This window comes from Erythrolamprus reginae, chromosome 1 (assembly GCF_031021105.1).
Source record: "Erythrolamprus reginae isolate rEryReg1 chromosome 1, rEryReg1.hap1, whole genome shotgun sequence".
Taxonomy (NCBI): Eukaryota; Metazoa; Chordata; class Lepidosauria; order Squamata; family Dipsadidae; genus Erythrolamprus; species Erythrolamprus reginae.
The window spans coordinates 24,127,809-24,155,353 of NC_091950.1; the positions used below are offsets into that span (position 1 = coordinate 24,127,809).

At 42.4% G+C, this 27,545-nt stretch overlaps 1 protein-coding gene across 1 annotated transcript in view; it reads right to left on the reverse strand.

The window, feature by feature from the left end:
- CILP2 (cartilage intermediate layer protein 2) overlaps positions 1 to 27,545 on the reverse strand; it is a 39,026-nt gene that overhangs the window by 6,883 nt on the left and 4,598 nt on the right. Inside the window, exons 3-8 of the mRNA XM_070736857.1 lie at positions 20,275 to 20,538; positions 17,577 to 17,768; positions 14,131 to 14,289; positions 7,553 to 7,870; positions 5,091 to 5,199; positions 877 to 1,034 (exon numbers count right to left, since the gene is read on the reverse strand). Of these exons, the coding sequence (XP_070592958.1) occupies positions 877 to 1,034; positions 5,091 to 5,199; positions 7,553 to 7,870; positions 14,131 to 14,289; positions 17,577 to 17,768; positions 20,275 to 20,538 (1,200 nt within the window). The remainder of the gene's footprint in view (positions 1 to 876; positions 1,035 to 5,090; positions 5,200 to 7,552; positions 7,871 to 14,130; positions 14,290 to 17,576; positions 17,769 to 20,274; positions 20,539 to 27,545) is intronic.

Sequence of the window (27,545 nt, forward strand, 5' to 3'; positions counted from 1 at the left end):
GAAAGAGAATCCATCTTGGCAGAAGGGCTTCTCAGTCCATCTTTTGTTCCTGAGAAGGTAATACTGCATATTATTATTATTATTATTATTATTATTATTATTATTATTTATTAGATTTGTATGCCGCCCCTCCCCGAAGACTCGGGGTGGCTCACAACAATAATAGAAACAATATAACAGTGAAACAAATCTAATATTAAAAATAAAACATATCTAAAACCCCAGCCATTAAAACCATACAACACATAAATATCAAACATAAAATATAGAAACCTGGGGGAGGATGTCTCAATTCCCCCATGCCTGGCAATAAAGGTGGGTCTTGAGTAATTTGCGAAAGACAAGGAGGGTGGGGGCCATTCTAATCTCTGGGGGGAGTTGATTCCAGAGGGCCGGGGCCGCCACAGAGAAGGCTCTTCCCCTGGGCCCTGCCAAACAACATTGTTTGGTCGACGGGACCCAGAGAAGGCCAACTCTGTGGGACCTTATCGGCTGCTGGGATTCGTGTGGTAGAAGGCGGTTCCGGAGGTATTCTGGTCCAATGCCATGTAGGGCTTTAAAGGTCATTGCCAACACTTTTACCTCCAGCACCAAGTAAGATTTCAATCTCAAAACATATTGGGGGTCCTGTAAAATTCAACACTGAACTCAAAGGCCACAACACACAAAAAATTATGATGATCTTTCTTTATAAGCTGCCCAGAGTTGCAGGTGGGTGGGTAACTTTAGGAATCCAAATAAATAAGGCACGCATTATGATTCATATAAAACAGTGGCTATGTTCCCCCAATACTGAGCCAAAGCTCAAAGAAACCACATTATCCCGAAACCAGATACTTTCAAGAAGGCCCTGTCACAAAAATAGCAGCTACTTACTTATTACTGTCAAACGGGCAGCAGAGGATTTGATTGAACTGTGGTCATTGCTGGCTTTGCAGTGGTATAATCCAGCTTGGTGAGTTTTCAAATCACGTAACACTAAGCTCCTGCTATAATTGTATGTTCTCCAGTTCAGAAGCGTTCCATTGTGATACCTAGAGAAACAGAGGAAGGTGATGGAGAGAGGCAGAAAGGAAAAAAGAAAACAACTCATATTTGAATTGGCAGCAATTACCTTCTCCCTTGGTCAGATCCATACACTGTTTCCACTCCCCAAACCTTCAAAAGTCAGTTTTCATTAAGCCATAACTTTTCTTCACTGTTTTGCGCCTGACACACTGAGATTTTAAGATGAAGCAAATAAATGTAAGGATTGCCACAATCAAGCTGCTGCTTAAGCAAAATTTCCTTTATTTTTTTTAGAGAAAGCGGTAGGTTGGAATGCAAAATGTTCTTATTAGATTAAGTTTAAAATACAATATGTTATTATGTCCCATTTGCAAATTAGGGTTGAATTATGATTTTTTTTGTCTATGGAGATTTTCAATCATCCAGATCACGGTTGTCCCAAAAGTGCTTTTTCAAAAGGCAATTGGACTTTGTGTCTCCTTGAAGACTTTTTGCTCCTCATCCAAGAAACTTCTTCAGTTCACTGAAGTCAGAATTGGAAGAAGCTGCTTTTCATGGATGGAAGACAGGACGTCTTTAAGGAAAAACGAAGACCAGTTGCCTTTTGAAAAAGCATCTTTACGACTTTTTATAATTTGGTTATTTATTATAAGGGTTGATATGGGAAGAAGAGATCTTCTCCTTATTGAGATATTATAGAGGGTTTTAAGGTTTCTGAAGTTTTACTTTCCTCGAGGGAGTGGACAGTCATATTTTATATATTTTATATTTTTTCTATACCTTTGCACTTCTTTTTCTTCACTTTTTCTACATTTTCTTAATTTTCTTTGTATTGATAAACTCTAATAGAAAAATGCTCAGCAGGGCACCTTCTTTCATTTATGGTGGAAGTGCCCCAAAGCAAAAAAAAAAAACAAAACTGAAGGAAATCCATAAATGGTTGCAAAGAATGATTGATACTATAATTGAATTTACACCAGAACTTTTTCTACTAGGTATTACCAAAAAAATCATGCCCCCAAAATACTAAGTATTTAATACTACACATAGGGACAGCGGCTGGAATCATTTACGCACAACGATGGAAAGATCCTCAGATACCCTTGAAGAACGAGGTTATTAAAAAAAATTATGATTGCATGGAATTGGACAAGCTAACGATGGAGCTGAACAACCAAAAATACTTGTACTATTATAACACTTGGACTAAATAGTATAAATTGACACCAAAAAGAAAATCAGTAGGAGACGGATGGAGATGGAGCAGGAAGAGGGAGATTGTGATCCCGCTGTATATAGCGCTGGTGAGACCATATTTGGAATACTGTGTTCAGTGCTGGAGACCTTCAGTGCTATAAAAAGATATTGACAAAATAGAGCAGGTCCAAAGATGGGCTACAAAAATGGTGGAAGGTCTTAAGCATAAAAGTTATCAGGAAAGAGTCAATCTGTATAGTCTGGAGGACAAAAGGGAAAGGGGGGACATGATCGAAACATTTAAATATGTCAAAGGGTTAAATAAGGTTCAGGAGGGAAGTGTTTTTAATAGGAAAGTGAACACAAGAACAAGGGAGCACAATCTGAGGTTAGTTGGGGAAAAGATCAGAAGCAACGTGAGAAAATATTATTTTACTGAAAGAGTAGTAGATGCTTGGAACAAACTTCCAGCAGACGTGGTTGGTAAAGCCACAGTTACTGAATTTAAACCTGCCTGGGATAAACATATATCCATCCTAAGATAAAATACAGGAAATAGTATAAGGGCAGACTAGATGGACCATGAGGTCTTTTTCTGCCGTCAATCTTCTATGTTTCTATGTTACTATGGATGTGGGAAAGAGAAAAGACGACAAAGAATAATTGTATATACAATTTACTATTATGAATGTAAATATATGGATGTCGATTTCCCTGAAAATATTAAGGTGTAAATACAAGAAAATAAATAAAAATTATGGCAAAAGAAAAAAAGAAAAATGCTCAGTTCCTACTGACTATATGAATATAGTCAGTAGGACTATATGTTATTTATAACAAGGGGTTTTAGATATTATAGTATTGGATTTTTACATTCTGTTTTTGTCACTGTTGTTAGCTGCCCCCAGTCCACGGAGAGGGGCGGCATACAAATCCAATAAGTAAGTAAGTAAGTAAGTAAGTAAGTAAGTAAGTAAGTAAGTAAGTAAGTAAGTAAGTAAGTAAGTAAGTAAGTAAGTAAGTATATTCTTGGCAGCAAATGCTGCTTGTCTCGTTCGCTATTCTCTAGGATGTATTTCACTTGCCAAGTCTAAGACAGTCCTTGGACTCTGGTATTCTTTGGACTTAAAAAATATATCTAGATAAAGCCTCATTTCCACCCATCATCTTCACCTTCAGCTCACCCTGTTGTTGGTTTTGAATTTTTTTAAAAAAAGAATCGCCGTTCAATTCACAAGTGGTGGTATGGCAGGAGGGCAGATCAGGTTGAACAGAAAAGAGAACAAAGCCAAAGAACCAGGTGTTTCTCTTTTGTTATCCTGGCTTTGAAACTGCTTTAACCTCAGTTGAACCTATAACTTGAAATGTTCTGCGATCCTCTTGGTGTGTATATGTGTGTGTCTCTGCTTGCATCCACAAACGCACACACAAAGAGTTCCTTTATTTTTTTCACACGGGATATTTCAGTGACATTTTCAGAAAAGGCTTTGATCCATGTTCCCCAATTGTATAATCTCAACTTTTTATAGACTTGTTTTTCAAAGAAGTTTATATGGAATAGTTTAATGTGTTATTTGGCCCTATAAAACCTAGCTGAGTTTAGGAGAAATAAAGGCCAGTTCTTGTTGGCAGCCTTTATTGGACTCATTGATGAGGGTGTCCCAAGTTTCCACAAATGTCTCTTGCATCTACTGAAAAGTTGTTTTAGACTAGAGGGACTCAGGTGAGTGTCAGGTGTCAGGATAGACTGACATTAATATTTATTTATCTATCTATCTAAATATCTATCTATCTATCTATTTATCTATCTATCTATCTATCTAAATATCTAAATATCTATCTAAATATCTATCTATCTATCTATCTATCTATCTATCTAAATATCTATCTAAATATCTATCTATCTATCTATCTATCTATCTAAATATCTATCTATCTATCCATCCATCCATCCATCCATCCATCCATCCATCCATCCATCCATCCATCCATCCATCTATCTATCTATCTATCTATCTATCTATCTATCTATCTGACTTTTATGCCGCCCCTCTCCGAGGACTCAGGGCTGCTCAGAACATATAATAAAACAAGACATAACATTTCGGGTCCAATTAATTAAATATAAAATCTAAAACTAAAAACCCTTATAAAACCAGTCATTCCCATTCAATCAGTTTCTCTCAAGCCATTCATCATCCAGAGGGCAAGAATCTAATGGCCCCAAGAGTCTTGAGACTCTTGAGGAAGGCAGGGAGGGTAGGGGCAGTATGAATCTCCCAGGGGAGTTGATTCCAGAGCACCGGCCCCCCCACAGAGAAGGCTCTTCCCCTTGGCTCTGCCAACCAGCATTGTCTAGTTGACGGGATCTGGAGAAGGCCAACTCTGTGGCACCTAACCAGTTGCTGAGATTCATTTTTAATAGTTTGTTTTGGGGCTTACTTAACCCGATCTTTCTTTGTTTGCTCATTTTTAAAAATATGATGTTCTTAAACTTCTCAGAGTCTCAATTAAGGTTGGCAAGTTTAAAATTGAAAAACAATAAATTTGAATTTTGCTTTCCCCATGAAATGTTAGACCTGCTTGAAATCTAGACAGCAAAAAAACAGTTGATCACCAGGTGGCAGTAAAGAGATGCAGAAAACGCCTGTCAGGGATTTAGTTTTTCCTGTTGGCTAGCATCAGCTCTTAGTCTTCTCGTGTGCAAAATGGTGCATAGCACTGACTTATCGAACTGGGGTGCTGAATAATACACAACAAATTCCTGTTTAAAAACAAGAGCAAGTAATGCAAGTTCCAAGGTTGCGATTACAACTTCCTCCTGCAAAGAAGTTCAAGTTACAGTATGAGTTTTTCTCTGTTCTCCTTAATTCAACACGACTCACCAGTAATATTTTTGGGGTCCAGGGTTGCCTTGGGCACTGCAGCACAGCCTCACTTTTTCTCCAACCATCCTCACTTTTGATTCAGGACTGGTCACCATGTAAAGTTGTTCTGCCATGGATGGGAAGGGAAGGAAAGGAAAAGAAAGGAGGAAAGGAAAGAAGGAAAGGAAAAGGAAAGGAAAGAAGGAAAGGGGGAGGAGAGGAAAGGAGAGATGGGATGGGATGGAAAGGATGAGAAAGGAAAGGAGGAAAGAAGGAAAGGAAAAGAAAGGAAAGGAAAAGAAAGAAGGAAAGAAAGAAAAAGGAAAGGAGGAGGAGAAGAAAGGAAAGATGAGATGAGATGAGATGGGATGGGATGGGATGGGAAGGAAAGGAAAGGAAAAGAAAGGAGGAAAGGAAAGAAGGAAAGGAAAAGGAAAGGAAAGAAGGAAAGGGGGAGGAGAGGAAAGGAGAGATGGGATGGGATGGAAAGGATGAGAAAGGAAAGGAGGAAAGAAGTAAAGGAAAAGAAAGGAAAGGAAAAGAAAGAAGGAAAGAAAGAAAAAGGAGGAGGAGAGGAAAGGAGAGATGGGATGGAAAGGATGAGAAAGGAAAGGAGGAAAGAAGTAAAGGAAAAGAAAGGAAAGGAAAAGAAAGAAGGAAAGAAAGAAAAAGGAAAGGAGGAGGAGAAGAAAGGAAAGATGGGATGGGATGGGAAGGAAAGGAAAGGAAAGGAAAGGAAGACAGAGGGAATGAAACAGGGAAAGGAAGGGACAAACAAAAATATTAATCTGACAAAAGTACATTTGTCTCACCAAAACAGGCAATTTATGGATGATGAGTTTTCCCTTCACCTTTCCTTCGGTGTTTTATGGGTTTGATATGTCCAAATTGGCTAGCCGACATCCAATTTAGCTAGGACATTTCTAATATTAATTCCAGAATTGAATCCTGTGTAATTTGTCAGGTCTTTATGACTTTCAGGGAAGTGTTACACAATAAAGTTTACATCTAGCAGAGGCGGTCACACTATATCCTGTTTCACAAGGTCAGGGTTGTCTTTTTTTCTGGCCAAGTACAAACTCAGCCTGCTTTTGGGTTACCTCGCTGGCCAATCAAGGGTGGGGGAGACTGTTTTCACCCTCCCCAGGCTTCTAGAAAAACTCCAAAGCCTGGGGAAAGCGAAAAACGGGAATGCATACTGGGAGCGGGGGAGGGGGGGGAAATCATGCATGAATGCGCGCGGGGGGGTCACGCACATGCACAACCCCTCCTGTGCTCCCCCCTTTTGGCACCCGAACAAAAAAGGTTCACCATCACTGCTGTAGGGTTTCCTGTCTACTCTACTCTACTCTATGCTGTGGGTGGGCGCTGCACAGTAAAGTAAAGCAAACTTATCTATCCGTCTGTCTGCCTGTCCGTCCGTCCGTCCGTCCATCCATCCATCTATCCATCTATCTATTACATCTATCTATCTATCTATCTATCTATCTATCTATCTATCTATCTATCTATCTATCTATCTATCTATTATTGTTTTTATAATTGTTTTTATCATTGTTGTTAGCCGCACCGAGTCTACGGAGAGGGGCGACATAAAAATCCAATAAATAATAATAATAATAATAATAATAATAATTATTATTATTATTATTATTATCTATGTCTGTCTGTTTAGTTAGTTAGTTAGTTAGTTAGTTAGTTAGTCAAGTACATATTGTACTTGATAGTATACAAAGATATAAACATGTTTATATACATGCTATTCGTATTAATAATAGAGAAACATTAGGACAGGGGACGGTAGGTACTCTGGTGCACTTATGCACGCCCCTTATTGACCTCTTATGAATCAGGTGACGTCAACAGTGAATAGTTTAAGGGTAAAGTTTTGGGGGTTACGTGATGATATCACAGAGTCAGGTAGACAGTTCCACGCATTAACTACTCGGTTGCTAAAGTCATATTTCCTACAGTCAAGTTTGGAGCGGTTTCAGTTTGTATCTGTCGTGTGCTTGTGTATTATTATGGATGAAGCTGAAATAGATGTTGACGGGAAGGACGTTGTAGCAGATGATTTTATGGGCTATGCTTAGGCCGTGTTTAAGGTGACATAGTTCTAAGTAGTTCTAACTTCTAACTTAACTTAGTTAAGTAACTTAACCAGTGGAGGGCTACCAAAATTTTTACTACCACACTGTGGGCATGGCTTATGCATTTTCTTTGAACATGTTTCAGTGCAAATTGGATGCTCTGGGGTGGAGCTCCATTTTTGCTACCCCACTGCGTTCCCCCACCCTAGTCCGGGCAGTAGCCCATCCCTGAACTTAACTAACTAATTTAAGTTAACTAACTTAACGTATTTCTAACTTCCCATATTTTGGGGGTACTGTAGACATTCAGCCTGCAGATCAGGAACACAAAGTCCTTTACTTACGACCACAATTTTCCTCCCCCCAGCCTGGCCCCCACAGCGCACTTACCCAGTCTGTGCAGTATGATCTCCACCAAAGAAGTCCCAGAGCCATTGACCACCGATGAGGCACTAGCCGGTGCAAAGCGCTCAAGCTTAGCACTGATGGTGGTGCTATTGCCAGCACAGAGGCCATGGATGGTGAACTGACCCCAACGATCGCTTTGGGCCAAGGGGGTGAGACCAGGCTGGTCTGCCAGGGATAGCTGGGCATCAGCAAGGGGCATCCCATCGGCCCGCCGCACTGTACCCAAGAGTGTGTGGTTGGGACAAATGCAGCCAGTACAATCCTTGTTGGGGATGCCGATGGCGCAGCTCATCTGGCAAGCTAGAAGAGAACCAAGAGGGAGCATTAAGAGTCAGGGCTTGTTAACCAATTATAAAAGTTCTCCCATATTTTATAGTAGCCCGGATCCTCCTTCCCATCCAGTTTTCTTAACAGCATATCCATCTCTGCCCAATCCATCACCTTTTTTAATTACCATCCCAATATTTTTTCACTTTTCCAATATTTGGGCATATATGATCCTTGCCACTGTCAAAATAGAAACATAGAAACATAGAAGACTGACGGCAGAAAAAGACCTCATGGTCCATCTCGTCTGCCCTTATACTATTTTCTGTATTTTATCTTAGGATGCATATATGTTTATCCCAGGCATGTTTAAATTCAGTTACTGTGGATTTACCAACCACGTCTGCTGGAAGTTTGTTCCAAGGATCTACTACTCTTTCAGTAAAATAATATTTTCTCATGTTGCTTTTGATCTTTCCCCCAACTAACTTCAGATTGTGTCCCCTTGTTCTTGTGTTCACTTTCCTATTAAGAACACTTCCCACCTGAACCTTATTTAACCCTTTGACATATTTAAATGTTTCGATCACGTCCCCCCTTTTCCTTCTGTCCTCCAGACTATACAGATTGAGTTCATTAAGTCTTTCCTGCTTAAGACCTTCCACCATTCTTGTAGCCCGTCTTTGGACCCGTTCAATTTTATCAATATCTTTTTGTAGGTGAGGTCTCCAGAACTGAAATCACTACCCCTAAATCCTTCTCTTCTGAAGTTTTTGCTAACACAGAACTGCCAATACATATGGATAAATATGGATAATCAAATACTGGACTTCTTTTTTATACTTCTTATTAAAAATACCCAATAAAAATAATGCTGGTTTTTTCTCAACTTCTTCTTTTGTGATTTCTTCTAGCCATTCCCCTACCGTGTTCCAATATTTTTAAATCTCTGGACAGATCCATCACTGGTGGTAAAATGTTCCGTTTTCCTTTTTGCACTTGGGAGATAGATTCGGGAACATATCAATATTAACTGTTTAGGTTTTGTTATCTTATGTTATGTGGTGTCTTCTGGATGTTTGTTTATTTATATTTAACTGTTGTTTTTAAAATTGTTCAATGAAAATTATTTTTCTTTTAAAAAGAATCAGGGCTTGTTAGAGAAGGGGAGGAACCAATGGGGACTTAAAGACAATTGAGGTCTGCTATCTTTTTAACAGAGATGAAGAAATAAGAGCTCACAGAGTTGGCCTTCTTCAGTTCCCATCAGTCAAACAATGTTGACTGGCCGGACCGTGGAGAAGGGCCTTCTCTGTGGCGGCCCCAGCTCTCTAGAACCAGCTGCCTCGGAGATCCATAGCCTCCCCACTTACCGGCCTTCCGCAAAGCTGTAAAGACGTGGCGCTTCCGGCAGGCCTGGGCCCTTGATCGAATGAGATACCGTCCAGATCCAGTCGCGAGTGATAGTGAATGTTATGTATGTTTTTTTGATTAGGGTTTTTAGTTAAGTATTTTAAACTGCTTTAAAATATTGTTTTTCTTTGTTGGGAGCTGCCCAGAGTCCCTCGGGAGTTGGGTGGCATATAAGTAGGATGGATGGATGGATGGATGGATGGATGGGTGGGTGGGTTTGGACGGATGGACGGATGGACGGACGGACGGACGGACGGACGGACAGACAGACAGACAGACAGACAGACAGATAGATAGATAAACTCTCAACAGAGGGGCTGCCAGGAATCATGGACGATAACAACAGCAGTATCTCTTAGATCAGGGGTGTCAAATTCAATTTCATTAGGGTTGCATTAGGGTTGTGGGTTGCATTTAGGGTTGTGTTTGACTTCGGAGGTGTCCCTCCCTCTCTCTCTCTCTCTGTATGTTTGTGTGTGGGTGTCCAGGTGTGTGTCCAGGGATGGGCCATAAATTTGATGCCTCTGACTTTGATTAATATACAGCTTCTCAAGCAGCGGTGAAATCTACCATCACACACATTTGTTCACCCTCTGCGCATGCACAGAAGGCTTTGCGCATGTGTAGGGGGTTAAAAAAGAAAATGGCGGCATTTGGACAGGTGGGCGGAGTCTCATGCTGCCGCTACCAGTTCTCTGAACCACCAACAGCAGTATCGGGTTCCTACACAGTATGGGCCACACTGCGCACTAGTAGCGAAAATGGAGCTGCGCACACAGCTCTGTGTCTCTGGCGTGTCCCAGCGAGAATTTTGCTTCTGCGCATGGGCAGGAAGCAAAAACCCGTAAGGGGAAATGCGCGTGTCCCACATTTCGGCAATTTTTTCCTTGTGCACATGTACGGAAGCAAAAAAAAATTGACAAAATCTCGCACACACATGCATCCTCTTTCAAGATTTTGCTTCCTGTGCACAAGCAGAAGCGAAATCTCACTGGGACGCACATGAATGCATGCCGGCGACCCAAAGCTGTGCGCATATCACACCGGTAGTGGTGGTAAGTAGCAATCCCCTCCTGATTGGCAGCCACCATTACCACTACACCCCAACCAAGCTGGACCAGTAGCATTTCACCGCTTCACAGTGCTTTTACAGACCTCTCTGAGTGGTTTACAGGATCAGCATATTGCCCAAAACAATCTGGGTCCTCATTTTATCCACCTGGGAAGGATGGAAGGCTGAGCCATCCTTGAACCCATCCATGACGAAGCTCCTGGAGTGAGCCGTGAGTTAGCAAATATTGCAAAATAGGAGGTGCCGGGGTCACCTTTCTTCAGCCAAAGACAAAAAACGCCTGTCCTGCATCTAACAAATCTAAATAATAATAGGAGGAGAAGCAGCTAGAGAAATTATTTATTTATTTACTGTATTTATTTATTGGATTTGTATGCCGCCCCTCTCCGTGAACTGGTGGGATCATAAGCCCGAAAAAGTGGTTGAAAATGAGCAAGCAAAACTACTGTGGGACTTCCGACTTCAGACTGACCGAATTCTGAAGCATAACACACCAGACATCCTGATTGTGGAGAAAAAGAAAGTATGGATCATCGACATCGCAATCCCAGGGGACAGCAGAATTGAGGAGAAGCAGCTAGAGAAATTAGTGAAATACGAAGATCTAAAAATCAAGCTGCAACGACTCTGGCATAAGCCAGTGAAAGTGGTCCCAGTGGTACTTGGCACGCTGGGCACAGTGCCAAAGGATCTCAGCGGACATTTGAAAACCATCGGAATTGACAAAATCTCCATCTGTCAATTGCAAAAGGCCGCTTTACTGGGCTTGGCAAAGATAATTCGCCGCTACATCACGCAGTCCTAGGTGCTTGGGAAGCACCCGACTGGTGATGAAATACGAAATCCAGCATAGTGATCTCGTTTGCTGTGTTGTACTGACAGAATAATAATAATAATAATAATAATAATAATAATAATAATAACAACAACAACAACAACAACAACAACAACAACAACAACAACAATAATAAACCACCTAACTTGTATTTTTTTTGCCCTCCCTTTCAGGGAGAATTTCTTCCCTTGGAAGAGGAGAGATTGCTGGTCAACCTGTCTCTTCCTAAACTGCTTTTCTTTTGAGTACAGGCTATGTCGCAAATCAGCTCAGCTCTGTAATCCTGATTAGTTCATTAGCACCCAGGCCCCAAGGCTTCTGCTGCTATCTGAAATTGCCATGAGTCTCCTTTTGTATCCTAAGCAGCCAGGAGCACTTAAGCTTCCTGGCACCAATCCAAGCTTTTCAATGTGTATTCGCCATTGTGTGCTCCTAATCGCTTCCTTTTGCAAGGAGCAGAAATATAAACATTGATTTCGCCTTGCTAATTATGCCCCCTTCCCCGGCAGAAGTGGGTTGCTACTGGTACGATAAAGGATGCCGCACCGGTTGCGATCAGTGTGCTGCACGCACAGCTTTGGTTATCTTGCGTGCACACGTATGTGCCCCCGTGTGTTTTTGGTTCTGCCATAGAAGCAAGATCTTGTGAGGGGACGTAAACACATGAGATTTCAGTGATTTTTTGCTTTTGCGCATGTGCAGAAGCAAAAAAAAATCACCGAAATCTCACATACATGCATGTCCCTTTGCGAGATTTTGGTGAGGATTCTGAAGGGTGGGAGTGTGGGGGAAAGGCCTATGAGGCCTATAAGGCCTATAAAGCCTTTTCCAGCTTTCTGGTGAACTGAATTTGGGGACATGAACCTTCCCTGCTGCTAGGATTCCTCCAGCTAAATGGGCTTGTCTCCTCATGACATTGTAAGAATTTAGGAGCCTTTTATTTTATTTTATTTTATTTTATTTTATTTTATTTTATTTTATTTTATTTTATTTTATTTTATTTTATTTTATTTTATTTTATTTTATTTTATTTTATTTTATTTTATTTTATTTTATTTTATTTTATTTTATTTTATTTTATTTTATTTTATTTTATTTTATTTTATTTTATTTTATTTTATTTTATTTTATTTTATTTTATTTTATTTTATTTTATTTTATTTTATTTTATTTTATTTTATTTTATTTTATTTTATTTTATTTTATTTTATTTTATTTTATTTTATTTTATTGATTGATTGATTGGATTTGTATGCCACCCCTCTCCATGGACTCGGGGCGGCTAACAACAGTGACAAAAAACAGAATGTAAAAAATCCATTACTACAACAGCTAAAAACCCTTGTTATAAAAACCAATCATACATACAAACATACCATGCATAAATTGTAGAAGCCTAGGGGGAAAGATTATCTTAATTCCCCCATGCCTGACGGCAGAGGTGGGTTTTGAGGAGCTTGCGAAAGGCAAGGAGGATGGGGGCTATTCTAATCTCTGGGGGGAGTTGGTTCCAGAGGGCCGGGGCCGCCACAGAGAAGGCTCTTCCCCTGGGTCCCGCCAAACAGCATTGTTTAGTTGACGGGACCCAGAGAAGGCCCACTCTGTGGGACCTAACTGGTCGCTGGGATTCGTGCGGCAGAAGGCGGCCCCTGAGATAATCTGGCCCGGTGCCATGAAGGGCTTTATAGGTCATAACCAACACTTTTCTAAGATTTATTAAAGTCCTGGCTTATCTTCTTCGGTATTCATCCTGAAAATTTTCCAAATTTAAGTGTTCAACATGCAGATTTAACAGAAATGTTGCCTGTAAGAATTTATGGTGGGGACAGTGGCGGGGGCCACACAGTGAAAGGCCGCCATTGTTGGCACCTACCAGTATGCCTCCTCGGTGCTTCCCAGGGGCCAGTGGGGGCACACTGTGAGATTTCGCTTCTGTACATGTGCCCGAAGCAAAATCATGTGCAATTTCGGCAACTTTCGTTGATATTTTTGGTTCCGCACATGAGCAGAAGCAAAAAATTGGTGAAAATCACAGAAATCGCACAAGATTTCACTTCAGGCACAAGTGCAGAAGCGAAATCTCGCATGTGCATGTGCGTTCACTTATTGGGGGAAAAGAGTGGTGCAGTGGCCTAGAGGTGGAGCTCTCCCCTCACAATCAGGAGGCTGTGAGTTCGATCTTAGGTAGAGGCAGGTATTTCTCTCTCTGGGCACAATGAGAATATATCTACTGAACAAAACATTGGTGGCAGGAAGCGCATCAGGCCATTATTATTATTATTATTATTATTATTATTATTATTAGTATTATTATTATTATTATTATTATTATTATTATTATTATTATTTAGATTTGTATGCCACCCCTCTCCGAGTACTCACAACAAGAAAAAACAGTACAAATCCAATATTTAAAAAACAGTTTAAATCCCTTAACATAAAAATAATCATACATCTCATGCAGACCATACATAAAGTGGAAACGGCCCAGGGGAATCAATTTCCCCATGCCTGACGGCAGAGGTGGGTTTTGAGGAGTTTGCGAAAGGCAAGGAGGATGGGGGCAGTCCTAATTTCCAGGGGAAGTTGATTCCAGAGGGCTGGGGCCTCCACAGAGAAGGCTCTTCCCCTGGGTCCCACCAGATGACATTGTTTTGTCGATGGGACCCGGAGAAGGCCAACTCTGTGGGACCTAACCGGTTGCTGGGAGTCATGCGGCAGAAGGCGGTCCCGGAGATATTCTGGTCCGATGCCATGAAGGGCTTAATAGGTCATAACCAACACTTTGAATTGTGACCGGAAACTGATCGGCAACCAATGCAGACTGCTCCATTCAGTTGCCCAGCTCCACCCCGCAAGGGATTATGGGGGTCATTAAATGATGATGAAGGCAGTGAGGGCCCCAGAAATTTGCATACGAGCCACATGACTTTTGAATAAAGGTGAAATAATCAGAGAAATTCTTGTCATTACCTGGACAAGACACATTGGCGCATATCTTCACTTCCAAGGGACGCCCCACACAATATGAGTACTTAGTTTTTTGACAGCTTCGACGACGCACTTGCTTCCCGCCAGTGCCACACGTTTCTGAGCAAGGGCTCCAGGCTCCCCATTGGCTCCACTTGAGTTCTGGGGGCGAGAGAAGCCACTAGCATTAATAGCACAGGGCTATAATATATAATACCAGTGGGTATGGCTAGCTGATGAGGCCAAAATAAGGCCGAAATAGATCTATCCTAGTCTCCCTTAATTTTCAAATTCAGCAAAAAAACATGTGACATATATATATGTGTGTGTGTGTGTGTCACATGTGTTGTTGTTGTTGTTGTTGTTTTTTGCTGAATTTGAAAATTAAGGGAGGCTAGGATAGATCTATTTTGGCCTTATTTTGGCCTCATCAGCTAGCCATACCCTCATTGGGACTTGAACCTGCAACCTTTGCCTTGTAAAGCAGAGAATTCACCTCTAGGCTACAGTATCCAATCCCTTCAGCTCTACACCAGGGAAGGGTTACATATTTTTGTGTCGAATCACCCTGGTGTATTGAAGGAACATCACAGCTCCTTTTCTTTTGCCTCTTGGCCCAAATATATATATATTTGTAATCATCACAGTTGACCTTGTACCTTTCTGAATCATTTTTTTGTTCTGATTTCAAAAATGTATATAGTTTTTCTGTGGCAGGTATAGTTTCCAGGAGCAGCATCATTATTATAAGGTATAGGAAATATACTGGGTCCTCATAAATAAAATATAATAAATACGCTGGCAGGATTAAACCCATTGTCCTTCAGAGGTTTAGAAGGAAGAAAAACTGAATAGCAAATCGCAAAGGGCAGGAGAATTTTATTTGTTCAATTTTTTATTGTTAGTGGCACATGCTTTTCTCACTTGGAATCCCTTGTTGGGCATCACAAGTCAACTACCATCCCTGGAATTGCCATCACCAACTTCAAGAAAACACACTGTGCTGGGCTGATATTTTGGATCTTTTTTTTGTTTTTTTTACAAAGAATTTAGACAAAGTTGATAGATGTCTGTGTACTTAGGGTCAAATTCACCTCTTAGCCACATCAGAACAAAGGATCGAGTGTCAGATCTCTGGACAAAAATGTTTCATGCTTGCCCAAAAACGTACTTGGCAGAAAACCTTGGCAGGGATGATGTTAATTAAAAATTGCTTTTCCCATAAAAACAGAAGCTCTCTGGCCCTTTAGAGACCGCAAGGCCATTGCTGACATTCCTTGCAGGTGATGTCTTGACCCCAGGCCTGGGCGTGGTAGAGCTGTGTTCACTGCCCAGGCAAGTAGAGAATTCTCGTGTCTTGAAAAATGTCAGCAGCTTCGCAGGGAAAAAATAATAATCTAGATGGCATTTTAGAACTTGAGAGCCAGTTTGGGATAGTAGCTAAGGCATCAGGCTAGAAACAGTGGGAAGCTCTGAATTCTAGTTCTGCCCTAGACCCAAATTAGTTTGGGTGACTTTGGGCCAATCATTCTCTCTCAACCTTAGCAATAAGGCAATGGCCAGGAATCAAAACTGACCTGAAGGTTGTTAGTACTATGTACATTTATTTATTTATTTATTTATTTATTTATTTATTTATTTTATTTTATTTTATTTTGTCCAATACACAATGAGGGTTTTAGTGGGTATATATCTATATACACATAGTAAAATGCATGATGAAGGTTATAGAGGAGATACTCATAGTAAAATATACTGTATCTAAGAAATAATAGAAAAGAAGATATAGTAATAGAACATATCAATGAAAGAATAGAAGAAGAGATATAGGAATAGAAGAAAGGAATAGGAGATATAGGAGAGCAATAGGACAGGGGATGGAAGGCACTCTAGTGCATTTGTACTCGCCCCTTACTGACCTCTTAGGAATCTGGATAGGTCAACCGTAGATAATCTAAGGGTAAAGTGTTGGGGGTTTTGGGATGACACTATGGAGTCCGGTAATGAGTTCCACGCTTTGGCAACTCGGTTACTGAAGTCATATTTTTTACAGTCAAGTTTGGAGCAGTTAATATTAAGTTTAAATCTGTTGTGTGCTCTTGTGTTGTTGTAGTTGAAGCTGAAGTAGTCGCCGACAGGCAGGACGTTGCAGCATATGGTCTTGTGGGCAATACTTAGATCTTGTTTAAGGCTAGTTGGATTTGGCAATACATAAAATAGACAAACAATGTATGCTTACATGTATTAGAACACTATTGCTTTAAGAGCTAGTGTTATGGATTGCCATAAGAGGGACCCAGAGGCTATTCTCTTCTCTTTTCTGTTTTGTCTTTGTGACTCTGCTGCAGTAAGAACTGTGTGTTCAAATGATGGTTTATGTATTTGTAAACTGGACAAGTAAGCTTTTAGTATGTATTGAGAGTTACTGTATTGACTGATTTAACTATGTATGACTAGGACTGTTCTTGACTAAGATATTTTGCTAAAGTAAATAATATTTTATACACTTAATGTAAATAAATTGTATTACTGAATTATTACTTGTATCTGTGAACTATCAGCTAGACTTCCATGATTTCCTCTGTGTACTATCTTTGACCACTCACAGATCACTCTACACACTTCTTAACAAAGGTAGCAAAAAAGAATTGGAATTCAGAGACAGGAAGTTGGGTGGGAAAATGTCGGGGGGGGGAGGGGTTGAAATAAAAAGGAGGGGAGCGGAGAGTCTTTCTTAGAGACATAGAAACATAGAAGTCTGATGGCAGAAAAAGACCTCATGGTCCATCTAGTCTTCCCTTATACTACTTCCTGTATTTTATCTTACAATGGATCTATGTTTATCCCAGGCATGTTTAAATTCAGTTACTGTGGATTTACCAACCACGTCTGCTGGAAGTTTGTTCCAAGGATCAACTACTCTTTCAGTGAAATAATATTTTCTCACGTTGCTTTTGATCTTTCCCCCAACTAACTTCAGATTGTGTCCCCTTGTTCTTGTGTTCACTTTCCTATTAAAAACACTTCCCTCCTGAACCTTATTTAACCCTTTAACATATTTAAATGTTTCGATCATGTCCTCCCTTTTCCTTCTGTCCTCCAGACTATAAAGATTGAGTTAATTAAGTCTTTCCTGATACGTTTTATGCTTAAGACCTTCCACCATTCTTGCAGCCCGTCTACATTTTGGCAGTAAGAAAAACCATACAAACTTTGTCTAAATGTTTATGGAAATTCTCAGTCAGCCAGCTCATGGTTATCCCAAAGATGCTTTTTTCAAGAGGCAACACGAATTTCTAGAAAGTCTGAAAAAATGCACCTTTTGGACAAACTTTGTCTAAATTCTTGGTCAGAAATGATCCGAAATATCTTAATTGCCACCTGATCCCCATGTTTCTGCACCCCAATCCCAATAAGAAATTAAAGTAGGTTGAGGGCCAAAAACGAACCTTGGCAGGGCTCAGATCTGCAGGTCCGACGTTCCATGGATTTCCCAGGACATTTGGACAGCTGTCCCTGCCCTGGCGCAGAGTTCTTCAGACAGGTCCGGTGTCTGGTTTGAATGCCGCTGAGGCCGCAGGCTGTTTGGGAACAGGGGCTCCAGGGAGACCAAGTTGACCATCCCGGCTTCTGCACAGGATCTGTTGGGCAGAACAAATGAAGGGGAAGTGAATGGACACATCTAGAACTCTGATGGTTTGGGCTATAAACTCTTTACAAGTGATGCCCAAGTCTTTTCTTCCGAGATTAAGTTAGGTTGAAGATGTCTTCTTTCGTGGGGACCTAGAATCCAATCAATTTTATTTTATTTTATTTTATTTATTTATTAGATTTGTATGCCGCCTCTCTCCGTAGACTCTGGGCGGCTATAACTTTAACTTTACTTTTACTTTATTTTAATTATTTTATTTTATTTTTTATTCTATTTTATTTTAACTTTATTTTTAGATTTTATTTTATTATTTTATTATTATTTATTTTATTTTTACTTCATTTTTACTTTATATTTTATTATTTTATTTAAACTTTATTTTTAGATTTTATTATTTTATTTTATCGTGTTTTGTTTTTTATATTTTATATATTTTATTTTATTTTTATTTTTTTATTATTATTATTATTATTATTGTTGTTGTTGTTGTTGTTGTTGCCTATCTGACTTCTATATCTCTGGGTGGCTTACAAAATTAAAAGTCTCAACCCTTCCCTCCCAGCCCCCAAAAACCCACTCAATACAAAAAAGGTTTTTTTTTTAATGATGGCTATCATTAAGAGCAGTCTCTCCGAGTCTGCGGAGAGGGGCGACATACAAATCTAATAAATAATAATGATAATAATAATAATAATAATAATCAAAAATAAAACTATTAAAACCGTATTTATTTATTTATTTATTTATTTATACTCTCTTTTTGGCTATGAAGGCACGAAAGAGAACTCTTGAAAAGAATATATTGTTTGTTTCTTTGGGTACAAATAAAAAAACTAAGAGGTATTGACCCATATTTCTTAGTTTACTCTTGGAGCAAAGGCTGACTAACTACCACTAGGAGGGAGGTACATTTGGCTGTCATGGATCCAATAAAAACTGAGATGCTTGTAGGTAATTTGATGATCAAAAACTGCTTTTAAAAATGTCTGTACCTCCAGATCTCCCTGAGTTGCCAGAATTTCGACAACTAAAAAAACACAACTAATTAAAAGACTATCAGTTGCCTTGTCAATTATCCTGGGCTGCTCAAGAAAGCCTAGATTTATCATACTTTTTATACCATGGCCATAAAAATCAGATAGAATGACAGAATGACAGAGTTGAAAGAGACCTTGGAGGTCTTCTAGTCCAACCTCCTGCTCAAGCAATAAATGCGGCTGCACGAGCGATAGCATAGTATTACTCCAAGTCTACGTGAGCTGCATTGGTTACCAATCGGTCTCCGGACGCAATTCAAGGTGTTGGTTATGATCTTTAAAGCCCTACATGGCTCAGGACCAGACTACTTACGGGACCGCCTTCTGCCTACCTTTCAACGGCCAATAAGGGCCCACAGGGCTGACCTTCCCGTCTGCCAAACAATGTTGGCTGGTGGGGCCACAGGGAAGGGCCTTCTCTGTGGTGGCTCTGACCCTTTGGAATCAACTGCCCCCAGAGATCCGTACCATTCCCACCCTACTGGTCTTCAGCAAGGCTGTTAAGACCTGGCTTTTCCATCAGGCATGGGACTAGGAATGATTGAGTGTATGCATGCTTTTTTTGGGTTATTTATATACACTGCTCAAAAAAATAAAGGGAACACTTAAACAACACAATATAAGTAAACCAAACTTCTGTGAAATCAAACTGTCCACTTAGGAAGCAATACTGATTGACAATTGTTGTGCAAATTCAACTTTGTACAGAACAAAGTATCCAATGAGAATATTTCATTCATTCACATCTAGGAAGTGTTATTTGAGTGTTCCCTTTTTCTTTTCTTTTTTGGAGTAATATATTTTATAGTATTTGCTGTTTTATCTTGTTACATTTTATACTGTTCTTTTAGCTGTTATGGTTATTGTGAGCCGCCCAGTCTTTTCTTTAAAAATCTCCAGCATTGGAGCACCCACAATATTTGGAGATTCCTATACCGCACGAATCCCAGCGACCGATAAGGTCCCACAGAGTTGGTCTTCTCCGGGTCCCGTCGACTAAACAATGTCGTTTGGTGGGCCCCAGGGGAAGAGCCTTCTCTGTGGCGGCCCCGGCCCTCTGGAACCAACTCCCCCAGGAGATTAGAATTGCCCCCACCCTCCCTGTCTTTCGTAAACTACTCAAGACTCACTTATACCACCAGGCATGGGGAAGTTGAGATATTCCTTCCCCCTAGGCCATTATAAGTTAGGCATGGCATGTTTGTGTGTATGTTTGGTTTTATAATAAGGGTTTTTAGTTGTTTTTTATTATTGGATTGTTCATGTTGTTTTATCATTGTTGCTAGCCGCCCTGAGTCTGCGGAGAGGGGTGGCATACAGATCCAATAAATTATTATTATTAATTATTATTATTTCAGACAAACGGTTGTCCAGTTAAGGGGAAACTTCCAGTATTGGAGCACACACAACTTCTGGAGGCAAGTTGTTCCACCGATAAATTGTTTATTTCACACTTACCCACAGGGCAGAGGAATCGGACGTGATAGTTAGAGCAGGTCCTATTGCTGGGCTGCTCCTTATTGAGGCATTGGAAGCCTTCTTGGGGGCTGAAGCGCACGACTTCCCCCACTTCCTTCGGCAGTTCCCACTTTGTGGTGCGGGCTTGGATAGAGAATGGCCGGGCACAGATGCGCTCGGGGTAGTAGAACCGGATGGCCTCCAGCGTCTCGAAATCCCCTTCACCTCCAGGATGGTCCACATTGAACCAAGAGGTCCATTCCCCTGCAGGTAGAAGAGGAGGAAAAAGACTCCCGTAACTGGGAGAAACCCCTCTCAGCAGTAGCTACGGCGAAAGAGACCTCGGAATCTTGGTGGATAATCAACTAAACATGAGCCAACAATGTGCAGCAGTGGCCAAAAAAGCCAATACAATCCTAAGCTGCATCAATAGGGGAATACACTCCAAGACCAGGGACGTCTTAATACCACTGCACTACGCCCTGGTCAGACCACACCTGGAGTACTGTGTTCAGTTCTGGTCCCCACCATAGTTCCCTCTAAGCTGAGCAGTGAGCAATCGCTCACTTAAAAATCATCAATAACTCAGAGTTTTCCAAACCTGCCCAGAAGCCGAGAGGGAAAGAGTGAGAGGGAAGGAGAGAGAGAGAGGAAGAGAGAGAAACAGATAGAAAAAAGAGAGGAAGGAAAAGAGAAAGAAAAAGAATGGGAGTAAGGAAGAGAGAAAGAAAATCAAAATCTATTTTGAAACTAGCTCAACTATTTAAGTGGCATTTTGATATTGATAGAGTTGCCCTATTATGAGCTCACTGTTATAGACACACAGTACAGTATTTTATTTTGAAATTCTCTGAGGCAAAACAGGGTGGGTTTTTTATTTGTTTGTTTGTTTGTTTGTTTATTTATTTAATATTTCTGAAGAGTCCAGAGACAGGAGGCTAACAAGACGGTTCCTTTATTCAGCTCTTTAAGACAAGTGACATTCAGCTGGAACGCGTCTGACTTTAACAGAGAACAAGCGCTCCTTTTATACTTTTGCGGCTCCCGCCAAAAGAGAACTGTCAGCGTCTGAGCCAATCAGGCGCGACTTCTATTTTTACACAGCTTGCATAGAGACAGCATTTTTTTACATAGGAGCAACTATTTACATAGGACTCAACACCCCTCCCTCCTTAGTCAGAGACAAGTCAATCTGCCAGCCATGTGACAAAGTCCTCCAATCGGCTTGGTCTACGCAGAGTTCTTTCTGACCTGCGCAGATCATTCGAGTCCTCGCTTTCAACGGTGGAGGTCGGTTCGCTAGTACCTCCACAGTGCGGCTGGGGCCGAGGCTGAGCTCTGGCCTGCTGTGTTGAGTGGGCAGGCACAACACCGACCTCCGAGGACGAAGATGGCTCGACATCGCTGGAGGACCTTTCCCGTCTTGGTAAGTCCATTTGTATGTCCATTAAGATGGGTTGCGCGTTAAAGTCTAGTAGGGGGGAAGAGTCTGTATTAGCGGGTTGTAAAGGGGAGGCCTCAATGCGCCTTCGTAAATGATCGATGTGCCTTCTCCACAATCGGCCATCATCCAATTTTACAATATAAGTTTTAGGAGCTGTTTGCTGTACAATTGTTCCCTTCATCCAATTTAACCCCCCATCAAAAATTTTTGCAAAAATACTTTGACCCAAGTACAATTGTCTTTCAGGATTTACATACCTAGAATTATGAGTACAATACCTTGGGTGTAATCTATCCAGTGGGGATCTAAGTTTCCTTCCCATTAGGATTTCAGCAGGACTTTTGTGTGTGAGAGAGTTAGGTGTAATATGTTGTGTTAACAAAAATTGGTCCAGATGCTGTTGTACATCCCCAGGGCCTGACCTGCGCAATGCCTCTTTTGCCACCCGAACGTACCGTTCTGCCAACCCGTTAGCCCATGGCGAGTAAGGCGAGATGAGAGCATGTCTGACCCCCAAGTTATCCAAGAACAATTCAAATTGCCTGGCTGTCAATTGGGGCCCATTGTCTGACACTAAGATGTCAGGACAGCCATGGGTGGCAAACAAATGGCGCAGAACCTTAATTGTAGCACTAGTGGTTATATTATTCATTGCAATAATTTCAACCCACCTTGAAAATGCATCTACCACTATCAAGAAATATTGAGACCCCACTAGCCCTGCAAAATCAAATTGGACCCTGGACCAAGGCCCTGCAGGTTGCTCCCACTCAACTGGAGCTGTTTTGGGGGGATTTGGCCGTGACTCTTGGCATGGGTCACACTTGGCTATCCACCCTTCAATGTCTGTATCCAGACCAGGCCACCATAAGTGCCCCCTAGCTAAGCCCTTCATCCTGACAATACCAGGATGGCCCACATGTAACGTAGTGAGTACTTTAGTCCTTAGACTTTCAGGAATGATTACTCTATCACCCCACAACAGACAACCCTTTACATATGACAGTTCCAGTCTTTTGTTTTTAAACTCAATTAAGTTTGCTTCTAAAGAATCGTTATGCCACCCCTTGAGTACACAATTTACCACCTTTTGTAAAATCTGATCTTGCTGAGTGTGGTCAGCAACCTCTTTTGCTGTTGTTAGTGGGTTATCCTCAAGCTCTAGAATTAAAACATCAGCAGATGGGGCTGGGTCCTCAACTATTTCTGCCATGGGGCACCTACTTAGACCATCTGCGTGGTTGATGGCTTTACCTCCTTTATGAATAAGCTCATACTGGTAACCTGAAAGAAACAATGCCCATCTGATTAGTCTAGGAGACATAAACGTAGGTGTTGGTTTATTAGGGGCTAGCAGGCCTAGCAAGGGTGTGTGGTCAGTGACTAACTCAAATTTCCTGCCAAAAAGGTAGTTATGAAACTTTTTTACCCCAGCCACTATAGCTAGAGCCTCTTTATCCAGCTGGCTGTAATTTATCTCAGTACTAGTCATTGTCCTGGAAAAGAAAGCAATTGGGGCTTCTGTATTATTTGGCAAGACATGTGCCAAGACCCCCTCCCCCGACCCCATACGGGGACGCATCGCACGTAAGCCTGACGGGTAGCAAAGTGCTATACTGAACTACCACACTTTTGGAAGTTAACAACTGCTTTATTTGCGAAAAGGCTTCGTGCTCAGTTCTCCCCCATGTCCAAGGAGTTCCCTTCTGAAGCAGCCGGTGTAGAGGTTCTGCTGCTGTTGCCTTCTGCTTTAAAAAAACAGAATAAAAATTTAGAAGGCCTAAAAATGCCTGCAATTCTGTCTTATTCCGTGGCTCTGGGGCTTCTCTAATGGCTTTTAATTTTTTAGTAGTGGGGTGGATGCCTTCGCCATCAATCCTATACCCTAAGAATTCCACACTGCTAGTTCCCCAAACGCACTTGTCTGGTTTGATTCTTAGACCTTTAGTTTGCAGTCTATGTAATACCTCCCTTATTCTCTGGTTGAGTTGAGATTGGTTTTCTCCTGAAATCAATATGTCATCAAAATAGGGAATAGTGCCCTTAATTCCTGACAACAAGCGTTCCATTATGCTTTGAAAAATCCCAGGGGCTATGCTTACTCCAAATTGCAATCTGGTACATTTAAACGCCCCCCTGTGAGTGACAATAGTCTGCGCGAGTGCGGTTGGCTCATCAACAGGGAGCTGTTGACAAGCTTGCGCCAAATCGATCTTGGCGAACACTTCCCCTTCCCCCAGGGAGTGAAGAAGTTGTTGCACCACTGGAATGGGGTAAGGGTGATGTTGGAGGGCCTTATTAAGCGTTGACTTATAGTCAGCGCAAACCCTCAAAGAGCCATCAGGCTTTAAAGGCGTGACTATGGGTGTTTCCCAAGGCCCTTGATCCACGGGGACTAAAATGCCCTGGCCTATAAGCTTGTCAAGCTGTAGATCAAGCTTTGGAAGAAGCGGTAGGGGAACCCTACGGGGTTTGAGCCTGACAGAGGGGACCTTAGGGTCAATAGAAAAGGAGATAGGTGGCCCTTTGTAAGACCCCAAAGTGGAGCTAAAGACCTCAGGGAATTCCTGCAAGAAGTTGGGAATGTCATCAGATTTGACATTACAAATACCAGAGATTTCAATACCCAAAGGATCCATCCATGCCAATCCCAGAAGAGAGTGCCTAGCCCCTGCAACAACAATCAAAGGGAGGTTACATTTGACATTTTTTAACATAATTGGCACATTTACCTTTCCCAATACTGGTATTATTCCCCCTTGAAAATCCTTAATTACTAAAGTAGTATGCATAAGATCAGATTTTGAGAGACTAGGCATGTACAATTTTAGCTTTTCCCATGGCATAATGGTATACTTAGACCCAGTGTCCAGTTCCATGTTGCACGGCTTGTTGTTTAGGAGCAGCGAAATTATGATTTTGCTCCTGTTTGTTGTTGCCGTGCTATTTACGGAAAAATGTTTTTTACCTCTTGCGTAGTCGCGGTTGACGGTTGAGTAGTTTCTGCGGCCGGAAAACCGAGGAAGTCGGTTTTCGCACGGTTGAGCTGTTTGAGTCTGGAACCGAGGAGGCCGCAGGGTGGAAAAAGAGTCTTCTGGCATGGGGGCTCTGCAGGCTTCGGCGATGTGGCCCCGGCGATTGCAGCGGTGGCAGATGGCGTCCCGAAAAGGGCAGCGTTGGCGCGGATGGTTCCCTCGGCAGCCGGAGCAGGGGGCGACGGGGCGAGGGTATCTGGGTTGTCTTGACTGGTCCTGTTGCAGCAGGAAACAGCTGTCCTCGGAGAAGGCAGGTGGGCTGAGGTCGTCTGGGGCCTCGGCGCGGGAAGCTTTGGAGTCGATCTGGGCGACGACTTCCTGCTTGTCATGTTTCTTCAACTCCTTGGCAGCAGCGTCGGCGACTTCTGCGGTTTGTGCCAGCTTGATTACTGCTTGGAGAGAAGGCTCGTCTTCTGTGAGGAGCTTGTTGCGGACCGTAGCATTTTTCATGCCGAAAATGAGGGCATCGGTGAGGCGAGCTTCTGGGTTGTCAAATTTACATTTTGACAGCACCGTACGAAGTCGTGTAGCGTACTGGTTTATTGACTCGGATTCGAGCTGGCCCATTCTGGAAAACTGGTGCCGGAACACGACGGCTGGCTTCATGGGCTTGAAGTGGGCGGCGAGCTTGGTTTTCAGGACGTCCCAAGCGACGGAGTTGGCCGGTAGCGGATCGGTTAGAGTCTGGGCGAGATCGAATATCTCTGAGCCGCAGTAGTTCAGGAAGATTGCCCGCTTCCGTTCGGTGTCGGCGTCCCTCATCCCGGCAGCTTCGAGGAAGATCTCGAACTTGGCCATGTAGGCGTCCCAGGAGGTTTTCTCCGGATCGAAGAACTCAGGAGCCCGGCCGACTGGAAGGTTGTTCATGGTGAGAGCGTGGTTCTTCCGTCCGACGTCGCCAGTGAAGAGTCCAGAGACAGGAGGCTAACAAGACGGTTCCTTTATTCAGCTCTTTAAGACAAGTGACATTCAGCTGGAACGCGTCTGACTTTAACAGAGAACAAGCGCTCCTTTTATACTTTTGCGGCTCCCGCCAAAAGAGAACTGTCAGCGTCTGAGCCAATCAGGCGCGACTTCTATTTTTACACAGCTTGCATAGAGACAGCATTTCTTTACATAGGAGCAACTATTTACATAGGACTCAACAATTTCTGTGCCGGCCAGTCCCAAAGGGACTGCCGCTCAGACACTATACTTTTCTGCCCACCCCAAAAAAAAATTAGAGGGAACACTGGTCACCACACTTCAAAAAAGACATTGAAACTCTGGAGAAGATGCAGAAAAGACCAACCAAAATGATTAGGGGACTAGAAACCAAGACTTACAAAGAGAGATTGCGGGAACTGGGCATGGATAGCCTAGAGAAAAGGAGGGCCAGAGCGGACATGATAGCAGTCTACAGGTATACGAGGGGTTGCCACAGAGAGGAGGGGGTCACTTTATTCTCCAGGGCACCAGAGGGCCGGACGAGGAACAACGGATGAAAACTGACCAAGGAGAGATTCAGCCTGGAAATAAGGAAGTACTTCCTGACGGTCAGAGCGATCAACCAGTGGAACAACCTTCCAGCGGATGTTGTGAACTCCAATACTCTGGACATTTTTAAGAGGACTGCCATTTGGCTGGGGTGCTATAGGATTCCTGCTCAGGCAGGAGGTTGGACTTGATGACCTGCATGGTCCCTTCCAACTCTAACAATAAATAAATAAATAAAACTCTTTGTGGTGTGCATAGCAGCAGTGGGTTGCTCCCAGTTCGGCGTGGTTCTTAGAACTGGTACAGCGGATTGTAGGAGGCTCCGCCCACTTGCCTGGAACGCTTCTGCGCATGCACGACCACGAGTGAACTGATAGTAAAAGGATTTTAGAACCTACTACTGATGCGGAGGGCTGCTACTCTACAACGAGGCTTTCCACACCAGGCCATCCAGAAAGAGGGCCATTTCACAGATGAGTACCAGCAGGGGTGGGCAGAAGGCAGGATGGGGTGGAACGCAGTTCCACTGGCGGAAATGAAGATGCTTGTGCAGTTCCAGATGATCGGCAGCTGTCACTTCCTGGATTACTGGTCTGAGTTCAGCTCTCCTTTTTTCTCCTTCTGCTGCTGCTGCGTCTGCGCTCCTTGCTTTTTTCCTCTTTCCTCCTTCCTGGCCTTGGACAAGCTTCTCTCTCTCCTGCCCGGATCCCCTCCAGCCTCACGCAGCCACCTCCCGCCTGAGGTGCAAGCAGAAGGTGTGGGTGGTAGCGGCGCTGGCAGCATTTATGCTTCTGGCAGCACCCGTTCGCCTAGCTACCCAGCCTAAGGCAGGTGGGGTGACCCAGGAAGGAGAGCGCGGGAAATACGAAGCAAATTGTCAATGCAGTGAGCAACACTGGTGAGGTTGTAAGTCGAGGACTTAACAGTTCACTTGAACGATGATTGTTCAAGCCACTCCCATCTGATTACATGGCCGGCAAGCCACTCCTACCCAGTCACATGACCATTAAGCCACACCCACAAAATAAGCCACACCCACAGTGTGGCAGTAAAAATTTTGGCTGCCCATTACTGGGTACCAGTAATGAGGTGCATCTGGTACAGGCCACACTATAGTATGGTAGCAGAAATGGAAATGTGCATGCATCTCCGCATCCCTGACATGTGCACATGCATGCCTGCGCAAGATTCAGCTTCTGTGCATGCACCAAAACCAAAATTTGTGCGAGGAAGCTTGTGTGCGCGAGATTTCACCGATTTTTGGCAGTTTTTTGCTTCCACACATGCACGGAAGCAAAGAAATAGCCAAAAAGCAG